Source organism: Mastigoproctus giganteus, chromosome 10 (assembly GCF_048544385.1).
Source record: "Mastigoproctus giganteus isolate SK-2022 chromosome 10, ASM4854438v1, whole genome shotgun sequence".
In the NCBI taxonomy this organism is placed as follows: domain Eukaryota; kingdom Metazoa; phylum Arthropoda; class Arachnida; order Uropygi; family Thelyphonidae; genus Mastigoproctus; species Mastigoproctus giganteus.
The window spans coordinates 80325145-80351195 of record NC_143584.1 but is presented as its reverse complement, the minus strand read 5'-3'; the positions used below and the strand labels follow the sequence as shown (position 1 = coordinate 80351195).

The window sequence follows — 26051 nt, the reverse complement described above, 5'->3', positions numbered from 1 at the left end:
CCAGCAGTCTCTGAAATACCCTGCATCTTGTTTTTCAGGCTGCTGCTGCTGATTCCAATAGAAGCAGTGCAAGAATCACTTTCACCTCTGCCAGTGGCTACTGTTAATCTATTAGTCCTTGTATCCCCCCCAAGCTAGCAGTTTTCCAACGCACCTAACACTGCCTCAATAGCATCAGCAAATATTCTTGCATCCTTTCTATTTAAGTGTATCCCATCCCTGTAGAAGCAGTCTCTCCTGTTAACAAGTACAGACCAGGCTGAAAAAAATCTACCCCTTGATCCTTGTACAATATTTCCAGGGCCGAATTGATCAACAAGGCTCTCATCATATACTCCTTCCTATCGTGTTTGGGCAGAATTGCAGACACTTTCAAATTCAACGGCTTTTTTTCAACAGTGACCTGTACTTGTTAAGTAATTTCGCTGGTCTCTTACTCTTAATATCATTAGTGCCAACGTGTACAACAATATCACCTTTTGTGCCCTTAAAAGATGATATCCCATCGAAAATGTCATCAACCTTTGCCCCTGGCAGACATACCCTGGTCCTGTTCCTTTTTACATACCATGTTCCCCATTTCCCTGACAATAGTCACCAACAACTACTAGTTCCTGTGGGACCAGCACATTCTGCCTTGAGGGTTGCCGCTGTGTTGTGTGATGATCAAGTGCAAGCTCTGGCATTGATGTGGGCAGCTGAGAGCTTGATGGGCCCCTCAATTTATATTCTTCGAGGGCATCCATCCTATCCTTCAAGCTCTCATATAGGCCCATAAGAACGCTGAGTTATCGCCTGATTTCCTCACACTCCTTACATCGCGCACACACACACACACACACAAAGACATCCCTCTTGGTAATATCATGTCCCGTGCCTGATTGCTCCACAAACATAAAGCAAGCAGTGCATTTTAAAAGGCTGTGAGTCAGAGGGCAACTGCCCCCCAGTTCTTCCCTGAGCCACAGCACTCCATTTAGCTTGAGCCTTTTGCGTTGCTGCTCTGGTCTGAGTCATGATTTTGATTCAATTTCAATAAAATTTCAATTTTAGTACAAAATTATAACCCTAAACTTGTATCCAAACGCAGTTATAACTATATATCTATATATATTTTTCGGTATCGAGTATTATCTTCGAGTTCCGTTATATAACTTCCGTATCAAGTTATGCATTAATTAATTATGTTATGTTTGTAAAATCTAAGTCGTTATATGTATTTAGTTAAAAAGTACAATTTAATTGACAATGAAGTTTAACAAGATTAATAAATTTTACTGTTTAATTGATAATATTATATACTATACTATACTAAGCTAACGCTGTCTTGTTCGGGATATAATGTTGTATCGGATAACGATGGCGGCAAGTTACGAATGGTAAATCTACGGGCACTTAAGTATTAATTAACTTCCAAAATCTTGCTGTCTCAATTCAGAATAAACCAAGGATCTCGACTAGGTCTATAAGCTACTTATAGAAAATAATTTAATATAACAATTAGTCAATAAAGTGGCTAAATATAGCTAAAAAACTTCCCGTTTGCTGGATCGGATCTGCAAAACTTGTAAAACACATGGATTGGATACCCTTACTGATACTAAGTAATAACCTACAAAATCTCTATCTAAGTTAAAATTTAAACTAAGTATCGTAACTAGGAATATAAAGCTAATCTAGAAAATAAGTTAATATGCCAATTTAAGTTAATAAAACAGAAAAAACTTCTCTGTTTTCCGGAGCCGTAAAAACTTCGCCAGCACAAGGCTACTCTCGTTCCCAACCTGAATTATCCAATCTCTACCTGTATTTCTTTGATCTTATTTTTCCTGTTTAATTAATAAGAGGCTAAGGTATTTGTCTTTTTTTTCTGTCTCTATGCCTTTCTTTCTTTTCCTAACATCTAGTTGACATTATCTTAAGCTGCTTATACACCATAAAAAAAATCAAACAGCTAACCATCCAGTTGTAATGTCTACCTTTTCTGTTCCTAGTGGACCCTTCTACTTGCATAAAAACATCTCATATTGCTCATAGCATGCCTTCTTGAGATGACTTCATTACATTCCCTGTAAAGTTGAAGAAGGGTTGGTTACCTTGGAATGTCTAATAGCAATAACAATTTAATTAATTTAAGCAGTGTGTTACTTATCCACAAAAATTATTTCCTGACTATTTTGTTTCAAATGCACAGTAATGCAGAATGAGAGAAATCGACCCGAAACAGTGTTCTACTGAAAAATCAACAGAGGAGTAGTTGTATAGTGCAATTTGCACACAAACATGGAAGCATAAAGAACTTTTTTAAGGCTATACTTCTCTAGTTAAAAAATAATTAGTGATACAGATTTAAACTAAATACCATATTGAAGGAAGGCAAAAAATCGCAAAAAAAGAAAAGAAAAAAAAAGTACACATCGATGTCTCCAAGAGAGAGAAAAATGGATGTGTACTATTGCCAAATTATTTCAATACCTGCATTGAAATATAACTTCACAATCTGTACTGATGATTATTAGTAGTAAAAATTGTGAGGTTTTCTTTATAAGATTTTCTGTTTGTGGTTATACACACCAAGAATATACAAGGAATGACTGCTAGAGGATTAAATTTAGCTACATCTGACTGCTGCGTGTCATTTAAGAGACTGTCAAATTTTTCGAAAAAAATTTATTGTGACATTCCTGTTTCAGGTTTGTGAAACATTGATTTGCTACATTATGTTCCCACAAAAGGCTGATAATGTAAGAAAATAAGTCATAAAAACTGTTTTTCACTTGATTATATTGAACAGGTCTTACCCTCCATCGCTAGATGGAGAGAACTTTATGATACCATGTGACCCGGCATGCCACTTTGTAGAAACTGTTTTATTATTTGTTAGTTTTTTTATCATAAAGAATGGCCTTACAGAAGTTGATATTTCATGATAGATAAATCTTTAAAAAAAATTGAATGATGTCACAAAAAAAATTTAAATAAGATCTTTCCTTGTATGGAAAGTGGTTTAATCAAATTTTAAACAGCACAAATATCCAAACAGGAAAATGTTAAATGTGTTGGTTATATTCAGAAAAAGTCATAAGCAAGTACTACTTGTCAATTTCATAATTTCAACTATTGTATAAATAGCTTTACATGTTAGATGCTAAAAATAAACATATTGAAATCAATTAATGATTTTTCTGAAATTAAAACAATTATATCACATTGAAGAGAGTTTCAGCTGCAACTAGTAATGAAGATGAGGTGACAACTGCCACATGTATGCAAGTGAAAATTAAAATAAGAATTAGAAAATTTTCATAAATAAGTAAAAAAATAATCCAAAACCTGAATCTGAATTCACCCAGGAAAGCAAAGCAGCAAGGTTTCCTGATTCAAGTTTCTGCTACTGGAAAAAATCCCCACTCTACCTGACCCACATGTGAATGTAAACACACCACTAGAGAAGAAAAACCTAACAAGAAAGAAAGTATTAGGGGAATCTTCCTAATACTTTCTTTCATTAGGGGAACTTTACTAACAGTGAGGTAATTTTCATTTATGATTTTAATGTTCACAACTCTAGCTTGCTTCCATTTTCTAGTCATATGGACCCAGCTGGTCGAGGTGCTGAGGCTTTTGCTGTTACTAAAGACCTCGTACAGATTTCTCATTTACCTACCAGAATACCAGGCAATCCTAACTAGGCAGCCAACACGTTTTATTTTTTACTTACAAACAACATTTCTAAGTACACGTTTGAGGTGAGTGGTCTTATAGGCACCTCAGATCACGATTTGATGGTGGGGGTGGTCTCTTCTCCAATGGAGCATTTTTCCCATGACCATTCTCGATCTCATGTTGTTTGGCATTACAAAAATATAAAATGGGATGATCTGCAAGATTTATTTTTTTCTTTTCGTTGGTTGGATTACTGCTTCACATCTTCTGAAGTCAACATTTGCTTAGATCGTGTCAGTGAAATTATCCTTGCAGGGATGAAATCCTCTATTCCACACTCTACCTTGAAATCTTGTCCTTTATCTAAACCTTGGTTTTCCAATAAATGTGTTAAGGCCCTTCAAGATAAGAATGTTGCATATTGCAATTGGCTTGTATCAAAATCTCCAGGTTCATTTTCTGCCTATTTATATTATATATAAATAAATATATTAATAACTGCAGTTATTAATCAGTCAAAGCTAGATTTTGAATAGGCTAAGAGTAGAAAATGTGCTTCTTGTCCAAATGGTAGTTGAGCATTCTAGTCTCTTGCCAAAGCTATTGGCTGCACCTTTTGCTGCTCATCTCTATCCCCACCTCTGTCAAAGCCAGATGGTTCTATTGCCACATCAGTGAAATATAATGCTGACCTGCTAGCATCCTGCATTTCTTCCAACTCATCTATTGATGAACTTGGTAAATTGCCTCATGTTCTCTGAGCAGTGCAGATGGGCTGCCAGAGAAGTTCATGGAGTTTTGTTGATGATATTTAGGTATTTTGCTAGCAGACAAGGAGGTGATTATCCCTTTGTATAAGGCAATTGTCAGGCCGCACCTTGAGTACTGCGTATGGGTCTGGAGACCTCATTTTAGGAAGTATGTAGAGTTGCTAGAACGAGTACAGAGAAGGGCAACAAGATTAGTGAATGGAACAAAGGGTTGCTCTTACGAAGAAAGGCATAAGTTCTGCGAATTGCAGTATCTGGAGACCAGATACTGCAACTTACAGAACTTATAGGCCTAATACACCTCAATGTGCAGAACTTATAGGCCTTATACATCTCAAATGCAGAACAAGGCCTTATACACCTCAATCAGATCACCCCGCAGGTGATCTGATTGAGGTGTATATAAGGCCTTGAATGGTTTGAGCAGGCTCGATGCTGACGGTATGCTTCTGCTTGCTCAGATTAAGAACCTGAGGGGCATAGATTCAAATTGAGGAAAGACAGTTGTAGAATAAATGTGCAGAAGTTTGCCTTTAGCCAGCGGGTAGTTGAATGCTGGAACAGACTTCCATCTGTTGTTGTGGAAGTTGATAGCTTAAATAAATTTAAGGCTGAACTAGACAAACATTTGGAGTGACCAGATGGGTGAAGTAGGAAGGGTTTTTTTTTTGGTTGGTGCTGTTTAAGCTTGCTTTCTTGCATCATATGCCTCAACTAATGCTAATGCTACCATTCCCAATATTCCCAACTGCATTCAATACACTGCATTCAAACTGTGGTCTTCCATCAAAAGGATGTTAGAAGAATTTTGAACAACAATCTTGATGCTAAGAAGGTCCTAATACAAGTGGTATTTCTCCACTTGTTCTTAAAATCTGTGCTCCTGAACTTACTACTCTTCTGTTTTACATTTTTTCACACTTTCTTATTCCAAAAGTGTTTTCCATTCTGCTTGAAAATTTGCTCACATCCAGCCAGTTCCTAAAAAGGGTGACAAATCACTCCCATCCAATTATCATCCCATTGCACTTACTTCTACCCATTTCTAAAGTAATGGAGAAATCAATTAACCGCCAACTCTTAAACTATTCTAGAAACTTTCCATCTGATCAACAATCGCTAGTATGGATTCTGTCAGTGTTTATCCACTGGTGATATTCTTACTTATATTACCCATCTATGGACAAATTCAATTGAAAAGTTTGGTGAAACTCAAGCAGTTGCTCTTGGCATTTCAAAGGTTTTTCGTTATGTTTTCCATAAAGGTCTTCTAAATAAGCTTTAATCTTATGGTTTGCCAACTGTTTTTTGTAATTGGGTATCCATTTTTTTCTCTAACCTCTCACTGCAGGTAGTGATAGATGGTTCTCTCTTCTAATTTCACTAATACTGGTGTTCCCCAAGGTTCAATTCTTTCTCCCACTCTTTTCCTCTTGTTTATTAATAACCTTCTTCCATTGACCTGAAATTCTATCCATAGAGAAGACTATTGTTACTTATTCTCAGTGGGCACCACCACCTAGTTGGCACCGTTTAAGGGCATATTGGCCTACCCTTGGTGGGTGGGCAGATATCCTGGTGTTGCAATCATGCCAACCCAGTTGTGAAGTTATTTCTACAATGAGAGATGCCAAAAGGTTGCAAGATAATACTTAAACAAAATATAAATGCTCAAGCGATAATATATTATGAGTTTAAAATACACTATAAAATATCTGTGTAAATACACCATAGTGAACTCATAATGACAAACTAATAAGTAGTATAAAGGCATCGATTTAATTGTATCTCATATTGTGACTAACTTCAAAACGAGTTACCATGTATTGCACTACCTCGAACAAGTAACGCTTCACTTATTCGAGCACTTACTTATTCGAGGGTAGTGCAATACATGGTAACTTGTTGTGAAGGTAGTCACAACATTTTTCTGGCTTATGTTGCCCATTTATAGACTAATTCAATGGAAAGGTTCGGTGAAACACAAGTAGTTGCTCTTGACATCTCAAAGGCTTTCGATCGTGTTTGGCATAAAGGTCTTCTAAACAAGCTTCCATCTTATGTTTTGCCAACTGTTTTTAGTAATTGGTTATCCAGTTTTCTCTCTGATCGCTCACTGAGGGTGATGGTAGATTGCTCTCTGTCTTCTAACTTCTCCACTAATGCCGGTGTCCCTCAAGGTTCAGTCCTTTCCCCCACTCTTTTCCTCTTGTATATTAATGACCTTCTTCCATTGACTGGAAATCCTATCCATAGTTTTGCCGATGATAGCACATTGCATTCCACTTTCCATTTTGAGAAACCTTGCCCTGCTCAATCAGCTTCAACTTCTCTAAAATCTGCTACCAATTCCTTAAATGCAGATCTTCAGGTAATTCTCCAGTGGGGCAAAGACAACTTAGTTGATTTCAACCCTTCTAAAACCCAGTCTTGTCTTATATCTCGCAAAAAGGATTCTTCTGCTGCTGTGCTTATCTTTAGTGACACTCCGATTTCTAGGCAAAATGATATCTCTCTTTTGAGGATTACCCTGACTTCTAATCTCTCTTGGCACAAGCATATTACAAATATTGTTTCCTGTGCATTTAAAAAACTTGGTTTTCTCTTTCGCTCTCGGCATTACTTTTCTTCCAAACAGCTGCTCACTCTGTATAAATTGCAAATCCGCCCTGCCATGGAATATTGTTCCCACATCTAGGGTTGTGCCCCCAAAACCTCTCTCAGGCTTCTTGATTTCATTCAGAAGAGGGCAGTTAGGTTAATTAATGATTCATCTCTAACAGAGTCTTCTCCACTCGCTGTCTCATAGATGTACTGTTTCTGCTGCATGCCTCTTCTACAGATACTTCCATGGGCACTATTCTTCTGAATTGGCTTCTATAATTCCTGCTCTCTCTTTCAAAACAGTCTGAACACGTGCCGCCACCAGCCAACATCCATTTACTGTCCAACTTCAAACTCACAGAACCAACTTTTCATCTTCCTCGTTTATTCATTCAACTGCCGTTTTCTGGAACAACCTTCCTTTATACGTATTTCCTGAAAATTACAGTCTACAGAAGTTCAAGTCCAATATCAACAAATATCTTCTTTCGTCTTCTCAACCTCCAACCCAAGCACAGTACTAAGTACTATGGGTTCTAATACCTCTCGTGTTTGGGGTTTACATAATATTAAAAAAAAAAAAAAAAAAATTTCAAAACATGAGATACAATTAAATCGATGCCTTTACACTACTTATGTAGTTTTTCATTATGAATTCACTATGGTGTATTTACACCGATATTTTATAGTGTATTTTAAATTCATAATATATTATGCCTTTGAGAATTTATATTTAATTAATGCTTTTTCTATAGATACTTCCATGGATTCTGTTCTTCTGAATTGGCTTCTATAATTCCCTCTTCCAAAGCAGTCAGAACACATGCTACAACCATTCATCATCCTTTTACTGTCCAACTCCAAAGTCACAGAATGAACTTTTCTTCATTCTCATTTATTCATTCAATGTCTGTTTTCTGGAACAACTTTCCTTCATACGTATTTACTGAAAATTAGTCTACAGTAGTTCAAGTCTAATGTCAACAGGTGTCTTTCATCTTTTCAACCTTCACCCTATGCACGGTTCTAATACCACTCGTGTTTAGGGTTGTCATAAAAAAAAAAACCTTGTTAACAGCTAAAGAACCATGGATATGCTTGATTGCATTCAAGACAGATATAACAATAGAAAACAGGCCTAAATGTGGTTATCCCAATAACTAAGAAACAACTCGAACAAAATGCAAATCTGCAACACAGCATCTATATACGAATCACGTAAATTTAAAAGGAAAAGCAAAAATTAAATGTAAATATTTTAATTTTCTAATTCTTATTTTAATTTTTGTGTGTATGCAGGTGGCACTTAGCACTTCATCATTACTGGTTACAGCAGTTGCAACTGTCAACTGTCTTCACTGTGGTATAACAGTGTTTTAATTTCATAAAAATCATAAAATAGCTTTGTTGTTTACTTTTGAAAAATCACTATACTTAATTCTGTTTTATATTAAAATGATTAGCATATGTGATTTATGGTGAATTCTTAAATAAAAAATAAAGTAAATATCTATATATCAGTTGGATAAAATATTCTTCTGACCTAACACAAGAATATTTTAGCCATATTTTTAGACATTAGTATAAATATTTATATATAAATATATTTATGTATACATTTTTAGACCTATGCAGTATATATAAAGGGATATAGCAGCCATACAAATGTCTTCACGCATAATACGCATAAGAGTTTGGTGTGAGAACATTAAACATTTTACAAAGAAAACGAAAATCATTTAACAACAAAAGAAAAATTTGTTGTATAGTATATGAGTTATAGTAGAAATACACTTTAGGATGCAAATAGAATGGTGGAATATGAGAGTTGAATGTTAGGACAGAGCCATTAAAAGTAATTCTCATTTAGTAATAACTTTTGGGTACCTGTGTATAGTAAAATATAAAAAAAAATAAATATCCAGTATGTTTGTTACTATTTTGTTGTTTATTAATACACATATTATTCCATTTATATGTATTTTTAGTGAATGAAACATTCACTGTGAATTTTGTTTTAGGAGCTTGAGATGTCCATTATCTAAAAATGTCAAATGTTAAAATTTTTTGTTTGGGCCCTGCTATAGTTTTAGTATTAGCCATATCATGCCAGGAAGCCTAAGGCCTTTGCTGCACCAGCCAAAAAAAAAAAAAATAAAAAATAAATAATAATAAAATAAAATAAACTTCTTATTTGACTTCCTCCTCATGTAAGTATCTATCTAGCTGACCTTTAAATTTTCCCAAGTTGTCAGCCTCAACTACCCACAGAGGCAACTTATTCCAGTAAGTTAGTAACCCACTGGCTAAAACAAAACTTTCTACAATCCAGTCTAAACCTCTTCCCCTGTTATTTGAATTTATGGTCCCCAGTTATTTATACAGTGCAAATTTCACCCTCATTCACTTTACTTGCTCCTCTGAGAGCTTTAATCCTCATATGGACATCCTTTTACTGATTTCACCAGGTGCATTCCCCATCTTTGGACTCTTTCAAGAAGCTCGTTTTTTAGACATGGTCTCCATACTTGAACACAGCATTCCAAAATTACTGACCTGAGAAAAAAAACATTCAGTGAAAAATTTCCATTGGTAGTGCAGTTCTAAAAGTTCTGATATAAAAATCACCTAAAATAACCATAGTTACTCTTTTTAACAAGTTATTTTTTCTTAAATAACTCTTTAAAATCTTAACTCTTGACAGTGATCACTACCTAGTAGAAAGCACTTTCAAAGTAATAAGAAATTATCTTAATAAAAAGAAGAAAATACTAACAAAAACTACTAAGAAATTAAAAATACATTTATTGGAAGATGAAAGCACTAAATTCCTGTATGAAAGTCGATTGAAAGATAAACTCAAATCAGATGAGAGTGATAATGTTGAGGAAATCTGGTCAAACATGAAAAAATCAATTCTGGGAGCTGCTGAAGAAAGTCTTGGATATAAACCTATAAAAAATAAAAGCTGGCTAAGAACTTGGAATGAAGAATTGAAACAAACAATAAATGAGAAAAAAAAGACCTATAAACTGTTCCTACAAACTAAAGACCTACATCTACACATAAAATATAAAAAGCTTAGAGCAGAAGTCAGAAAACTAACCAGAAGAATCCGACGAGATGACTGAGATAAATTTGTTAAATCTTTAGAACTTGATATCACGGCATATTTTTAAAATAAGAATATATTTTTAAAATAAGAATTTGAAAGGGAAGCAACCCTTCCAAAAATCAAAAATTCAAAGGATTCAACTATTGCACAGTATATCAGTTTCAATAAAAAAGGTTGTACTGAAGTTGGAAAAATTCCTCCCAGCTCAGGCATATGGAATATAAATGGAAATTTATTTATTTGGTAATTTGATGGTTAGTTCAGAAGTGGTTAGTTTTTGTATACATTAGCAATAAATTATATAATACTATTATACAAACTCAGTTCCTGTTCTGGGAAATTAGTAATCCACTGATAATGTTATTGTATTAGATAGAGGCAAAGTGAGAGTTAGGACTTTCAACCTCAGAGTCATTAAATATATAATGCACTTGTACAGGGTTGGTTCGAATATGACAGTGTATATTTGGCCGTCGAGCAGTGTAGACATGGCAAATTTGTTATGGAGTGCTTAAAGATTCAACAACGCGTTCTTATTATTAAAATATACTGTGAAAATCAGTTATCAGTAACGGTTATCCTCAGAAAATTGCGTTCAATTCTTGGCAGAAACAATACGCCTTCCAGACCCACAATTACTCGTTTAGTGGCTAATTTTGAGGAAGGCCGTGCTGTGGCAGATAGACCAAGGTCGGGTCGCATTAGAAATGCACACTCAGTGGAGAATATTGAAAATGCAGCTGACGAACCGACAACGTCCTCAAGGTGATGTTCCCAACAAATTGGAATTTTGCGGTTGTCTGCAGAATATTCTCAAAAAAGATTTGCATATGTATCTATATAAGATACAGTTGATTCAAGAACTTCAGCCTCGAGACCATGAATGCCGTCGTAACTACAGTAATTCAATCTTGCTCGTCTCTAATGAAGACCTGAATTTTTATGAGAAAATCATATAATGAGTGACGAAGCCCATTTAAACCTCAGCGGTTATGTTAACAAACAAAATAGCTGCTATTGGGGCACTGAAAATCTACAAGTGATTCATCAGCGACTATTACATCCTCGCAGAGTGATAGCATGGTGTGGAATTTGGTCAGGAGGTTTTATTGGACCTTATTTCTTCGAAGATGCTGCGGGTAATGCTGTAACTGTGAACGGCGACCACTACCAATGTGCCATGATCAAGAACTTTCTGTCACAGCAATTGGATGAACTGAGTTTGGAATTTGGAAAACGTGGTTTCAGCAAGATGCCTCTACATGTCACACAGCACGGGCCACAATCGAAATTTTGAAAAGAATGTTTCCATACTGATTAATCTCCAGAAGCAGTGACATTGACTGACTGTCAAGATCACCAGATTTAACCGTTGCAGACTTTTTTCTGTGGGGTTATCTTAAAGGACGTGTCTATGCTAACAAGCCAACATCGATTGAACAACTAAAGAACAATATTTGAGCAGCAATAGTTGAAATATTGCCTGAAATTTGTGTAAATGTTAGGAGAAATGCTTTTTAAAGAGCTCGCATTTGTGTGGCAGCAAAAGGCAGCCATTTGGCCGACATTATATTCCACAAATAATCGCAAAGTCCAAATTCATTTATGTTAAAATATTTATTGTTTTGTCTTTATTATAGGAATTATTTGAAATGAAAGTTGTAAAGTTAATTTTTGGCCACCTTGTATTATAATTATGATAAAATTTTGCTTACTTTTAGATTTGTTTATTATGTTTAGTATCAGTGTTAGAATGAATATTGGCAAAATGATGCAGGGAAGCAAGCCTATACATCATCAACCATTAAAAAACAAAATTAACCACATCCTTCTAATAATTTTCTGAATTCTTTTAAATTTTGTCAAACTACATACTTCCACAACATTAGGTGGAAGTTTATTTCAACAGTAAATTGTTCTCAGGATGAAGGCAAACTTCTGCACATCTGTCTTGCAACCATCTTTTTTCCCATTTAAATTCATATCCTCCTGTGCTCATCAGAAAGTAATACCATTAGCATATAGTTTACTCAACCCAGTTAAAGCCTTAATCAGGTCTTCACAAAGATGCCTAGTTCCCAGATGCGGTGATTTATAAAAGCTAAGTTTTTCCTGATAAGAGTACTCTTTTGTGCCTCTGAATTTAATGCTCTTCTATACACCCTTTCCAACATATTTGTGTCCTTCCTAATATGAGGTTTCCAAACCGTGCACAGTGTTCAAAATTTGGTCTAATGATTACATTATGCATTGGAATAATTACTTCTGTCTCTGCTGGCAAAGTTTTTTGTATTATTGACAGAAATCCCATGAGTTTTTCTAGCAGCCTGTCTGCACTACCCCAAAAACTTCTTGTCAGTACAGTTACCCCTAGATCATTTTTTATTTTCAACTACTCTGAATTTGATACTACCCAAATGATATGTTAGTCTGGGATATCTGCTGCTAAAAAATGCAGTACATCACATTTATCAATGCCAAACCTAATTTTTTTTTTTGGTCCATCTGCTTAGTCTATCCAGATGTTTGATGAAGTAACATACTTAATTACTGTTATTAACCACCCTGCCTACCTTTGTAGCATCAGCAAAATGATGGTTAAAAGGGTTTGCTTACCTCCTTTGCTGCCTTCCTTAGTATAATTGGATAGATCCCATCCACCCCAGGTGCCTTTCATATGTTTAACTTCAACAATTTCTCTTCCACTTTCCTCTCAATTATCACAAAATAGTTTAACTCCCTGTTAGTTTGATAAACTTCTGGAATCCCCCTGCCTAAAAGAATTCCTCATGTGTGAATTAGATGCAAAATAACTATTCAACCCGAGCAAGATCATCAACATCATGTGGACCAATTTGATTCAACCACTTCCTTCTACTGTTAATATAAGTAAAGAAGTCTTGGCTGCTTTTCTTGTAATCTGCTTTGGCTTGACTAACCTCCTTTTGTGACTTGATTGCAGACCAGTTTATATCTACCATAGGCTTCTGTTATCACCTGATAATTTATATGCATCACATACATTTTTCTTTTCTGCCACGTGTCTCATTAGTTCATCTGACATCCATTTCAGTCTAAGTCTTGAACAGTATTATTTAGTTGGTATCTTCAAATAGGCCTATGAAGTTGGGAGAATTCATATTCACAAGCAATTAAATTGATACACCAACCATGTTGTATTAAAATAATAATTTAATACTACAAAATAAATGTCCATAACATAGATATTAATTAAAACAATTAAAAATATTAAAAATATATTTACAATAAAATAATACAAATAAAATAAAATAAGAGCGATGAAAAGTATTATAAATGTTAAAATACGTTAAAATAGTTACATTAGTCCAGAACACCACCTTAGAGGCGCTTCTGTAGCCAGGTGGGAAGGAGCAGCAGTGCGTAGCACACTCTTCTTGATTAGACTGGGGTTCGAGCCCGTCACCACCAAATACGGAGGATGCGGAAAGGTCAGGGAATGACCACCGCATATCCTGGAGCAATATGGCCTTAGTTGCTAATGCTCCTAAAAACCAAATAACAAACAAACAACACCACCTTAGTAATTTTTCCCGCTTTCAGCTAAAGTTGTAACATCCTATTAACCTGTCGTTCTGAGCTGGCTAGTGGATTTCTCCAGGTAACTCTATATGTGGAACTATCCTGTAGGTTTAAGGCTTTTTTGAAATATTCCTCTTTATCCATTATCACAGTTGATCTGCCTTTATCGGCAGGAGACTATGATTTTGTCATCCTATCTAAGTTCTACGAGGGCTTTTCTCTGATTAAGACTGAGGTTAGAAGGCGCAGTTTTGGTCTGACTCAAAACCGCCAAAGTTTTTACACGTATTTCATTGGCCAAAGTCATCGGCAATTTACCAATTGCTCTTTCGATACCCATAGCTATTTCTGCAATAGGTGGTTTGGGAGGTATCAAAGTAAATTCAGTCCCTAAAGTCAACGGCAATTTACTAATTGCCGATGACTTTGGCCAATGAAATACGTGTAAAAACTTTGGCGGTTTTGAGTCAGACCAAAACTGCGCCTTCTAACCTCAGTCTTAGTCAGAGAAAAGCCCTCGTAGAACTTAGACAGGATGACAAAATCATAGTCTTACCCGCCGATAAAGGCAGATCAACTGTGATAATGGATAAAGAGGAATATTTCAAAAAAGCCTTAGATCTTCTACAGAATAGTTCCACATATAGAGTTACCCAGAGAAATCCACTAGTCAGCTTAGAACGGCAGGTTAATAGGATGTTACAACTTTGTCTGAAAGTGGGAAAAATTACTAAGGAGTTGTTCTGGACTTTACACGCAACAGGATATTAGCTACCCAGATTCTATGGTCTTCCAAAAACACACAAGGAGGGGATCCCACTCAGACCGATCATATCTTTTATTGGTAGCCCTACCCATGCTTTATCCAGATGTTTAGCCAAGTTGATTTCCTCCATAGTTGGACATTTCATCTTTACTATTAAGGACAGTAAGGACTTTGTGACATTTGTAAAGGAACAGAGTATAGAAGAGGGTGAGATTATGATATCTTTTGATGTAGTGTCTCTGTTTACGTGCATTCCCATTGAACATGGAGTACGATGTGTAAGAATGGCCCTAGAGAAAGATGATACCTAAGTATCAGGACTTTCCTTAATGTAGAAGATATTTGTAGTGGTGTAGAACTTTGTTTGTCCAGCACCACTATGGTATTTCAGGATGTTATATAAGCAGGTTCACGGCGTGGCAATGGGTTCTGCCATAAGTGCCATTGTAGCAAATTTGGCTATGGAAGAATTAGAAACCAGGATTTTTGATGGGTTGGATCCCCCCATGCACAAATGGAAAAGGTTCCTCATCATGTCAATGACACGTTTACCATTATTTGGAGGGGGTGAGAGGATGAGGTACTCAGTTTTCTCAATAGCTTCTCCCTGTTGCAGAGAAGAAAAATGCATGGGATACATACAAATTAATGGGTGACATGGAAGCCTATGATAGATATAAGTTGGTCTGTAACCAAGTCACAAAGGAGATTAGGCAGGCAAAGGCAGACTACGAAAAATCCTTGGCAAAGGATGCAAAGAAAAACAGAAAAGAGTTCTTTACATATTTGAACTCAGAGGACAGAGAAGAGGAAATTAGACAAGTCACAGCAGACCTCAGGAAATGCGGGTACCCCCAGAAGGTCATGGACAGATACATTAGAGGTGTGGAATATCCTAGAGAGCCTTTCACACCAGTTGCCACAGCCTACATTCCCTACTACTAACTTGACCAGAACTTCAACCTCATCAAATTTATTAACTATGCTTGTAACACTGGTGTACATGCAAGTCCACATGCACCTGTTCTTACTCTTAGTTACCCTTAAGAGTAAGAACATGTATTTATCTATTCAATGATGACTTGCAGGAGGCCTTGAATTCCCCAGCATCTTGCTTTCCATGTTGCACTTTCCAGTAGAAACAGTGCAAGAATCACTTTCACCTCTGTTTGCAGCTATTGTTAATCTCTTAGTCCATGTATCACCCCAAGTTAGCAGTTTTCTGACCCACCTAATGCTGCCTTTATAACATTAGCAAATATTCTTGCACACTTTCTATTTAAGTGTATCCCATCTCTGTAGAAGCAGTCTCTCCTGACAAGCACAGACCATGCTGAGAAAATTCTATCCAATGAGCCTTGCACAATCTCTTCAAGGTTGAATTAATTGACAAGGCTCTCATCATATACACCCTTCTATCATGCCTGAGCCTAATTGCAGACACTTTCAAATTTAAACCTAACTTGCAACTTTTCCTCGACATTGTCCTGTACTGGTTAAGTAAGTCAGCAGATCTCCTACTCTTAATATGACCAGAGCCATGTACAACACTATCACCTTTTCTCCCTTAAAAGATGATATCTGCTCTACAACGTCTTCAACTTTTGCATCTGGCAGACATACCCCATTTTGCACAATATATTGTTTCCCTGACATTATAGCCACTAGCAACAGCCACTTCCTATGGGACCAGTGCATTCTGACCTGGAGGTTGCCTCTGTGCAAAATGATTAGCAGATGCCATGACAGCCATTCACTGATTATAACCTAGAAGGAGCAGAATATTGCAGAACCACAACAAATTGCAAATGCACTTGGTGAAACCTTTGCTCAAGTCTTAGCAGTAACACCTTATCCACCTATTTTCCAGTCTCATAAAACAGTAACAGAAAAGCAAAAGTTCAAAGCTTCAAAACTGGCACAAGAATCCAATATCCAAAGTGCACATCCTGTTGCAGGGATTGTCTCCTTGAAAGAAGATAAACAATATAACCAATCATTCACAATTCTTGAGTAACATCAAGCACTATTAGCATCTGGAATCAGTGCTATGGGATCAGACAATGTCCACTATATGATGCTAAAGCAACTGAATGTGGCATCACCACAGTCACTCCTAACCCTGTACAATAAAATCTATTCAGAAAATTCAATTCCAGAGCATTAACACCACAATAGTAGCTTTCCTGAAACCTGGAAAAGATCCTGTCAATCCAACCCACTTCAGCCCTATTTATTGCACTAACCAATTACCACTGTAAATTATTTGAGAGAATGGTTAACCATAGACTTACATGGTAGCTGGAAAATTATGACATCATCTATATAGCCCAGAGTGGCATGAGATGAAACAGATGAATGCTAGATATATTGGCCAAGTTAGAAAACTCCATCAGGAATGCTTTCCTCTGATTGAAACACCGGGCTGTTTCAACATCGGTAAAGCCCACAATACCACTTTGGAGGTACAAGATCGATCATGAATTGCATCATCATGGACACCATTATTTTCATACAAAACTTCTTGTAATGGCACACATTTCACGTATGTGCTAAAACCGCAGGGTCCAAAGTATTTTTGCCTGGATCAATACAGTACTTATCCCTGTTTTCCCTGTTCATAGTTGCAGTAAATTCACCAGCAGAGTAGCTTCTAAGTAAAGTGGACATTGCACTGTTTGTTGATCTCAGCATTTCCTGTTACTACCAAAATTTAAGAACTATAGAAAGCAGTTTCAAAGAACCATCAGCAAAGTACATGGGCACAAATCAGTAGCTTCAGGCTTCGCACAAAAAAAAAAAAAAAAAACGTATTAATTTCTGTCAGCAATGTGTCACCCCAACTCAGAATTAATATTAGATGAACAATCAGTACCAGTTCAAATCAATCAATTGATCGATCGATTGATTGATCAGTCAGTCAGTAGTTTGTTTCTTGGGACTCATTTTTGAGCATAAGCTAAATTTCCTTTAACATGTAAAACAGTTGAGAATCAATTGCCAAAAAAAAGCTAAATATGCTTTAAGTTCTCTTAGCAACCAGGTTGGGGCTGATCATTTAATGATATTTTGTTTATACATACCTCTGATTAGGTCTAAACTCAGCTGTGGAGCACCATTCTCTGACTGCAAAGACCAACAGTCTCTGTATATTCACCACAGCTCTCTGTATATCACTTTAGGTGCCTTTTGTACTTCTCCAATTCATAATTTACATTCTGAAGCACACAAACTGCCACTCTCCATTGAGAGACAAAAGCTAATGTTGTGATATGCATATAAAGTTTGTTCACTGCTTGAATGCTCCAACTGGTCAATATTATTTATGCCACTGAGAAATAGTGTACCACAACTGCGTGCCTATCAGTTGCCCAGTTAATATGCGATTCAAGAAACTCTTACCAAATGTGAATCATCACACATTTCAACCACTTCAAAATTTCCTCCAGAGCTAAATTAGTTACCACTCCTCCTGACACTAGCACAAAAAATACCTTATCAAGACTGTGTGCACAGATAATTGGGTGTAATTGTGCAATTTTGTGTACCATTAGCAACTAAGTTGGGAAGATCAAAGAGACAATGAACTAAAGCATGTCAAGCCAGCTCTACAACTATGGTCATCTAGCTTCAGAACAAACAGGCAGGAGGAAGTTATGACACATCTGAAAACTGTACACACATACTGCCCATGCCTAAGAGGGAACAAACTCCCCCTCAGTGTCCAGATGTAACCTGCTGCTTAGCATCAAGCAAATCCTTGTGGACTCTCCTATCTATGTAAACGAACAGCAAATGGTGCTGTCTCCATTGTTCACAACACTTGTGTAAATCTTAAGTTACAGTTCAAATATCATGAAATTGTTCTCCTTCCTGAAGATCATCAGTATGTATCATGTTTGTGAAGAAAACCATCACGAAAATCCTTGGGTAAGACTCACCATTGCATCTTACACCATAAGCATGATGCACTATAGCCACGTTGCTGATGCGCAGGAAAAATTCAAACAGACAAATTCCTTTAACAGTCATAAAATCATTTGACACACAATGCAGTCTTTCTGAAAAGTGTTACAGCATTCATCTTCCATTTGTATATGAGCAGGTAAAGTGTCTCAATGAGAAATATTTATTTGTGCCACATTATACTCTTAAAGATGGGCATACTGGAGTACTCTGTTCCAAAGTGAGCCATTTTGATAACAGAATTTTTTAAAATAATTACTGCTGTTGTGAATATGATATTTTATTTAAAAAAAACAAAAAAACTGATATTGTTATATATTGTAGACCTGGAGGAGAATTAGAACCTACAGAAGATGAGGTGGAAGGACTCAAAAGATTAATGACAGAGGTGAGTATTTGATTATGCATGATTAAATAAAATTTCAAAACAGAAATTGATAACTGCTATTATCACCCCTTTGAATGCTAAAAATCTTAATTCCATTCAGATTTTGGGTCGTCAAGATGGTGTGCAACAAGAGGATTGGATTGTTGAAGATACTGTTGGAAATTGGTGGAGACCAAATTTTGAACCACCACAGGTAAACTCAAATACAGTTTAAAAGTAGACGAATACTATGAAACATTGAATACCTATATATAGTATAAAATTAATTGATAGTCATAATTCTTTTTCTCAATCCTTCATAGTGTTTTAGGTAGTAGCATTGTTCCTGTGACATTTCAAGTTTGTCTGGTATTATTATTTTATGTTACAAAAATGTACAGTATAAAATGTCAAATTTCTTGAAGGTTCTCTCCAAAAAATTTTGAGTATGTTTATATATCAATCAGCAGTATTGAAGTATTATTAGTTATTCTAGCCAAGTACAGTGCACTCCCGCTAATCCGAACCCCGGTAATCCGAACGTCCGCCTAATCCGAACACGTTTCGGTCAGCGGAGAGGAAAATTTTTAGTTCGCAAAATATATGTTAAATACGTTAAATTTAAATGGTATTAATGGTACAAAGACATTTAGAATTCCACAAAGAAATTGTATTTTATTGTAGTACTGTACTAATACAAAATTAATAAATCAGTGTTTGACATGGCCTATTAAAACTACAGATCAATACTTATACACCAAAACAGGAACAAAAGTCATTTTTCAGAAGTAACAAACTCTGTTAATTTCTTTTAACGATGAAAATCGATTAGAAGATGCTATGTTTTGCCACCGGTTACACTCTCCCACAGCTCAGCAACCCAATATACAACATCTTTTAAGTTCACTTGTTTCATTTTCTCATGTAAAGAAAGTGAATTGGTGTTATCTTCTATCAAGGACCTAAGATATTTTTTTCTGTATGCAAGCTTGATAGACTGTAACACCCCCTGGTCCATGGGCTGTAATAACGGTGTTACATTAGGCGGTAAGAAAGCTGCCTTTATATCCTCTGATGTAAACTCGGAAACGTCTGGGTGGGATGGCGCATTGTCTGTGAGGAGAATGGCGCGAGGTGGCAAATCATTTTCATTGCTGAAACGTTTCACTGCTGAGACAAATCGATTATGAAACCACTCAATGAAAAGCTGTCCGTTCATCCAAGCTTTTTTTTTTACTTTTGTAATGAACTGAAAGATTGTTAATGTTCATATTTTTAAAAGCGCTCTCGGCTTCGCTGATTTAATGATCATCATCAAAGGTAGCTTGTGATTTCCTGAAGCATTACTTCAAGCTATCAACGTCACTCACTCCTTATTCATTTTAAAATCTGGGGTACGTTATTCGGCTAATCCGAAATTCTGCTAATCCGAACAGGGCTCGGTCCCAATTAGTTCGGACTAGCGGGAGTCCAGTGTAGTTACTATCTAAGTTATATTTTGTTTAATATAACTTTAACATGCTGTTAATGCCATGTGTTTTAGAGTTGTATTGAGTTACTTTCTATTAATATATAATTTGTATCGCATCATCTGGTAAGAAACACATGCAGACACTTCAATTTGAAGCAAACACAGAACACTGCATTGAAAGTTTTATCAAATGTACTTAACCTGCCACCAGTTGTAGGAAAATTTAAAATTCCTCTGTGCATGTGAAAATTTGAAAAATCAGCAAAAAATAATTTAGAATTGTTCATTTTTTTGATGCCACCTATATTTTCAATCTTTCCTGAACACAACTGTGAAAACATATATTTTTATTTAATTTTTGAAGATTAAACTCTCTTTAGACCTGTTGGTGGGTGAATGCATATTTAAAAACTGCACCCTTTAACTTATACTTTGATGAGAGGAGAACATGTCACTAACAGGAGCACTTGCTGCATGAAACATGAAGTGCATGCATAAACAATTCCAGATAATGCATTGATGCCACAGAGCCAGAGAGCATTACCAATTGGAGAAAAGTGTGCAGCAGTAAGTGAACTTACTATTAATAACTGTTCGTGACATATATCAATCAACATGTGCATATAATTAGGTTTAACTGAATCATGAATTTTTCCTGATGGTGTGATAATTAAGAGACATTTCTTGAATTTTCTGCAGCAGATTCAAAGACGACATTTTCAACAACAGTTATTCGAAGTTTCAGCCATGTGAATGAAGTAGATGAAACACAAATTGCTGAAATCTTGTTGGTGTCAAATCAGTCATGCACATCTAACACTGGGATAATTGTATCTTGAATAGCTAGATATACGAAACTTAAGAAACAAAGTTTCTTAAGTTTTGTATATTAAATAAAATAAAACACAATCAGTAGAACATTATTACATTAACTGATAATGATTTGGCTGTTATGTCATAGCCTTTGACTAATGGGAACAAAACATTGGAAGTTATTGGTGTTCGCAAAGGGAATGCTTACTTTCTTTTATCATTAAGCCTGGGAATCAGGCTATATAACTCGCCCTATTTTTGCCATATCCTTTGTTCCAACCTGATTAGTCTAATCAAGGACATCTTGTCTAGAACTTCTGGTCTGTTAATGGAGTCCCCCATGACAGTATAGTGGTCTCACCACTTGCCACTGGTTTAAAGAAGTCTGGATTGAAATCCCACTGATGACTGGAGGAATTTCTAAAGGCCTCTTTGATCCAGGATGCAGTTAGTCAATTTCGGGTGGAGGGAGTGAGGGTTCCCCATGATTTATTCTGGGTTTTTCAGCTTGCACTACATGCAAATCATAACGCTTGACATAGCTGAGTTGTCAGGAATGAGAATGCATTAGTAAACACTCTTTGAGTGAACCACGGTTCAAGCCTGTGACTGCTAAATATTGTTAGCAGTTGTATTCATGATTTATTGTAAACGCTTCTGACCTGGTGATCATGCTGAAATATAAACAAGAACACTCATACAGAAATAATACACAAGGTTCAAAATGGTCTAAGTCGCTGGTGAGTACTCTTCGAGATTTTGAGCTTATGATTCACCAACTCTTTCCATCCTGAGCCAAACTGGCATCAACTGACTTTCCATATCTGTCTATCCATCCATCCGTCCAGCACTCTAATATGAAATAGTCATCATCATCATCATCAGCCATTTTCAATCAGGATGAAGGCCTCTCCAGCAACTTTCCAGTTCCTTCTGTTTTGTGCAATGGCCATCCATTTACTACCCACAGGCATCTTGAAGAGAACCACTCTACATGTTCGTTGCCACCTAAGTGACCTAACAGGGCTTACCATCGAGAAGGTGTGCATGGGTGAATTTTAGGGAGGCAGGCCAACCGGACTTCTCCTAAATCTTCTGTAATAGAAAGATATTGGATCCATCAGTGTTTTAGACTGAGTGCCTGATAACACACAGAATATCTGTTCCCCTCTAAGCCCTATATGAAATAGTAAAAAAGGTAAAGTGCAGCCGTTATCAACCCACTGCAGGATGGAAGCCTCAACAATTCATGTTGAGGGAAATGGACCATAATCTGCCACGCTGGTCCAGTGCGGGTTGGCAGATCGACTATATTCAGCAGTTGGGGGCTTGAACCCTGGTCTACTCAAAGAGCGTGTGCTACTGCACTCCTGCTCCTGACCACTCGGCTATTCCTCAATTGCTGATATGCTCTGTACTTTTTTTTTTTTTTTTTTTTTTTTTACAATTCAAAGAATATCCTTAACAATAGCGATGGCCTTCCACTCTCCCTTGGTACAATAAGTAATATAGTCAAATTACCCTCCTTTTTTATCTGAGTAAGTTTCGAAACCTCTCTAAAGTGGATACCATTTGGTCAAAGGGAGGTGTCCACTTTGCAGAAGTAAATGTAGCCAGTTTCAATAATTTGGAAAATGAAATCAATTTACCTGGCCTCAGTGTTTTTTTATTGATTACTACTTTTCATATGTGTTTCATATAATTAACTTAATAAATAACACAAATTTTAGTAAATACATAATTAACTTATACTCAAAATGAATATAAATGGCTTTGTTTAGAGCATATCATTTTGGCAATTTCATTTTCATTATTTATAATTAGATCACTTATGAGTCCATGTTCATTGTTCCTGCTCATAAATTTTTATAATATAATAGTGTATAACCCCCCCCCCCCTTAATAGGTCAAATTTCTGCATACAGCCCTGCTGCAAACAGCAAGATTTTTCATTTCTTAAAAAATTAGCATGAAATCAATGTAAAGCCTTGGAAAATTTCGACTAGTATTCCAGTATACTAATTATTTTAATTATTAGTATAGTGGATTCCAGTTATTATAACAATAATTATGAGAAGTATTTCAATAATTTTAAAAAGGGTTTTTTTTTAAAGTTTTGGCTCCTTCTTGATCTGCACTTGATAAAGGCTAGTTAGCTTCTCCTCGGATTTTTAATCTTTCGAACCAGCCATTACTAGCTTTAAAAGTTCCACGTTTTTTTTTAAGTGTTTTCTTCAGATCATCATATAGGCTAATCGCTTTTTCTTTAATAATATTTAATTTAACGCAATTATGTGTTGGATATTATCTTCAATAAAATTATTTAGGTCTCTCCATTTCAATAATAATAGCTTATTTAGTTGCTTGCAGTGGAACAGCTGTCTTTCCCACTGCTAAAATTAATTCTTTATTTTTTATAATTGTTCTTACAGTTAAACCTGCCAGTCCTGAATTATTGCACACATCCAATTGTTGTTGACCGAAATCGATTCTCTTCAAAACATCTAATTTAATTTTCAATTTCAGTCTTTTTCTTACCTTTGTAGTTTTTGTACCACCTCCAGATGTTGTTGCTTTTTCATTCTTATCCGCCATTATTAACTCTTCAAAAATGTAACTGTGTTGCATTAATTATGATACAACGTTCGAGTAAACTGTCTCTTATAGACAATGTGTATTGAACGATGACTAGACTCCGGATAAATGCCTATAACGAAAATATTACAAGCAATATACTTGATAATTTTTTTAAAATGTTGATCTCGGCACTATGTAACAAGTCACTGTACTGCAATTAAATTAGCATGGGAGAAAATTTCACTAAGTGTGGGAAAATTTCTCAAGTCGGCGTGGGAGATGTTTTAATGCTGTTTTGCTATTCATTATCAAGCTATCGACTAAATCAGATGAAACGTTTTCGTTAAACATGCCGAAAATTAAATTTGTATGCTGGTAAAAAAGAGCATTATAGTGAGATGCGGGTTGTGATATAAGAACAGCATTATAGCAAATCAGCATAAATTGAACCGCTTTATAACAAGGGCCTGCTGTACATCATCTTCCAAAAAAATATTTCCCATTTCATCTATCCATTCACTCCAAAAGTTTGTCCAGTTCTTCCTTGAATTTATTTAAGCTATCAACTTCCACAATGACAGATGGAAGTTTGTTCCAGCAATCAACAACCCACTGGCTAAAGGCAAATTTCCACACATCTATTCTGTGACTGTCTTTCCTCAATTTGAATTTATGCTCCATCAAGTGCATAATCTGAGCAGGAATCCCATCAGTATTGAGCTTGCTCAAACCATTCAAAGCCTTATACACCTCAGTCAGATCACCTTGGGGTGGGTGGTTGGCTTGTCTCCAAATGCTGCAATTTGCAGAACTTAAGCTTTTCTTGGTATGAGCAACCCTTTGTTCCCCTTACCAAAAGTAACTTTCCCATTGTCGTAGGTAAGTTACTTTTTTTTTATATTAAATGGCTGGATACTTTCTGGACAGACCTCGTATATATATATTTTTTTATTTTTTATTTTTTAAAAATACTCTGGAATGGGTGCAGAAAAGGGCAATGAGATTAGTCAAGGGAATGAAAGGCTTCAGTTCTGCGAATTGCAGAATCTAGAGACTAGGCATCTGCAAGGTGATATTGAGGTGTTTGAGGCTTTAAGTGGATTGAGCCAGCTCAGTGCTAATAGCATTCTTCCTCTTGTTCAGATTACAAACATGGGGCCATAAATTCATGAGGAAGGATGGTTGCAGGACAGATGTATGGAAGTTTTCCTTCAGCCAGCAGGTGGTTGATTGTTGAAACAAACTTTGATCTGGTGTGTGTAGTTTGAATAAATTCAAGGAAGAACTAGACAAATTATTTGAGGCAATGGACAGGTGTTGTGGGAAACCCTTTTTTTTTTTTTTTGGTTGCTGCTTTATAAGTTTGCTTTCTTACATCAGATGCCATTACTAATACTGCTACTACTCCATTTCACACTTTTTATCACTAAAACCTTGCATCAGTTTTGCATTTATTTAAAATCATTGAAAATCCAAGATCTGATATAAATACATTTGATACACTTGTAACTAAGCCTTTTATGAAAAAAGGTTGTTTAAACATGGGTAATGTATCTCCATCATTTTTACTACCCAGGTAGTATGCATGAATCATTTTGTTATTCGAGGATAATTGGTTCCAGAAAAATCCACTTAAAGCGGGGACCAGTTTTCGTGATGTTTATTATTTAAATAAAACTAAATGCAACTAGGCATAATATTTGAAGAGTTAAGATTCTATATCTATATAATATCGGTGTAGATACACCATAGATAACTCTTAAAGAAAAACTATGATAGTAGTGTGAAAAGCATCATTTCATCTTTATCTCATATTGTGCTCATCCTTCACAACGAGTTGCCCACGTATTGCACTACATCGAATAAGTAATAAAAGAGAAGACTATTGTTACTTATTCTCGGTGGGCACCAGCACCCAGACGGCACAGTTTCAAAACTAGTTGGCTTTTCATCAGTGGGTGAGCAGGTACCCTGGTATTGCAAGTGAAGCGTTACTTATTTGAGGTAATGCAATACATGGGCAATTCGTTGTGAAGGATGAGTAGACATGGTGTATCTACACAGATATTATATAGTAATGTTTATTATGTACTTGTACATAGTAAAAAAATGAAGGAACTGAAAAATAAGAAAATTATTTTATTAGACATTTTTTTATTATATGTTGCACAATGTAAAGTTAAGTTTATTGAAATTACACTATTTTTCAATTGTACAAACAAAGAATGAATCCCGAGTTGTTCTTTTTTTTTTTTTTTTTTTTTTTTGTCGTATTTTTTCAGATAAAACTGTGTCGTAGCATTTAGTTATGTCTAACTTTGCTCTTAACATTTGTTGCACGATCGTGAAGAAGATTTTCTCAAGTGAAAAAGCTT

At 35.9% G+C, this 26051-nt stretch overlaps 1 protein-coding gene across 3 annotated transcripts in view; it reads left to right on the top strand.

Moving 5' to 3' along the window:
- The window catches only part of LOC150079113 (cleavage and polyadenylation specificity factor subunit 5), a 238233-nt gene that overhangs the window by 52807 nt on the left and 159375 nt on the right, over positions 1–26051 (top strand). For all 3 annotated transcript variants that reach the window (XM_090383808.1, XM_090383810.1, XM_090383809.1), the window contains 2 exons: positions 18773–18836; positions 18937–19029. In XM_090383808.1, coding sequence (XP_090239934.1) covers positions 18773–18836; positions 18937–19029 — 157 coding nt within the window. The remainder of the gene's footprint in view (positions 1–18772; positions 18837–18936; positions 19030–26051) is intronic.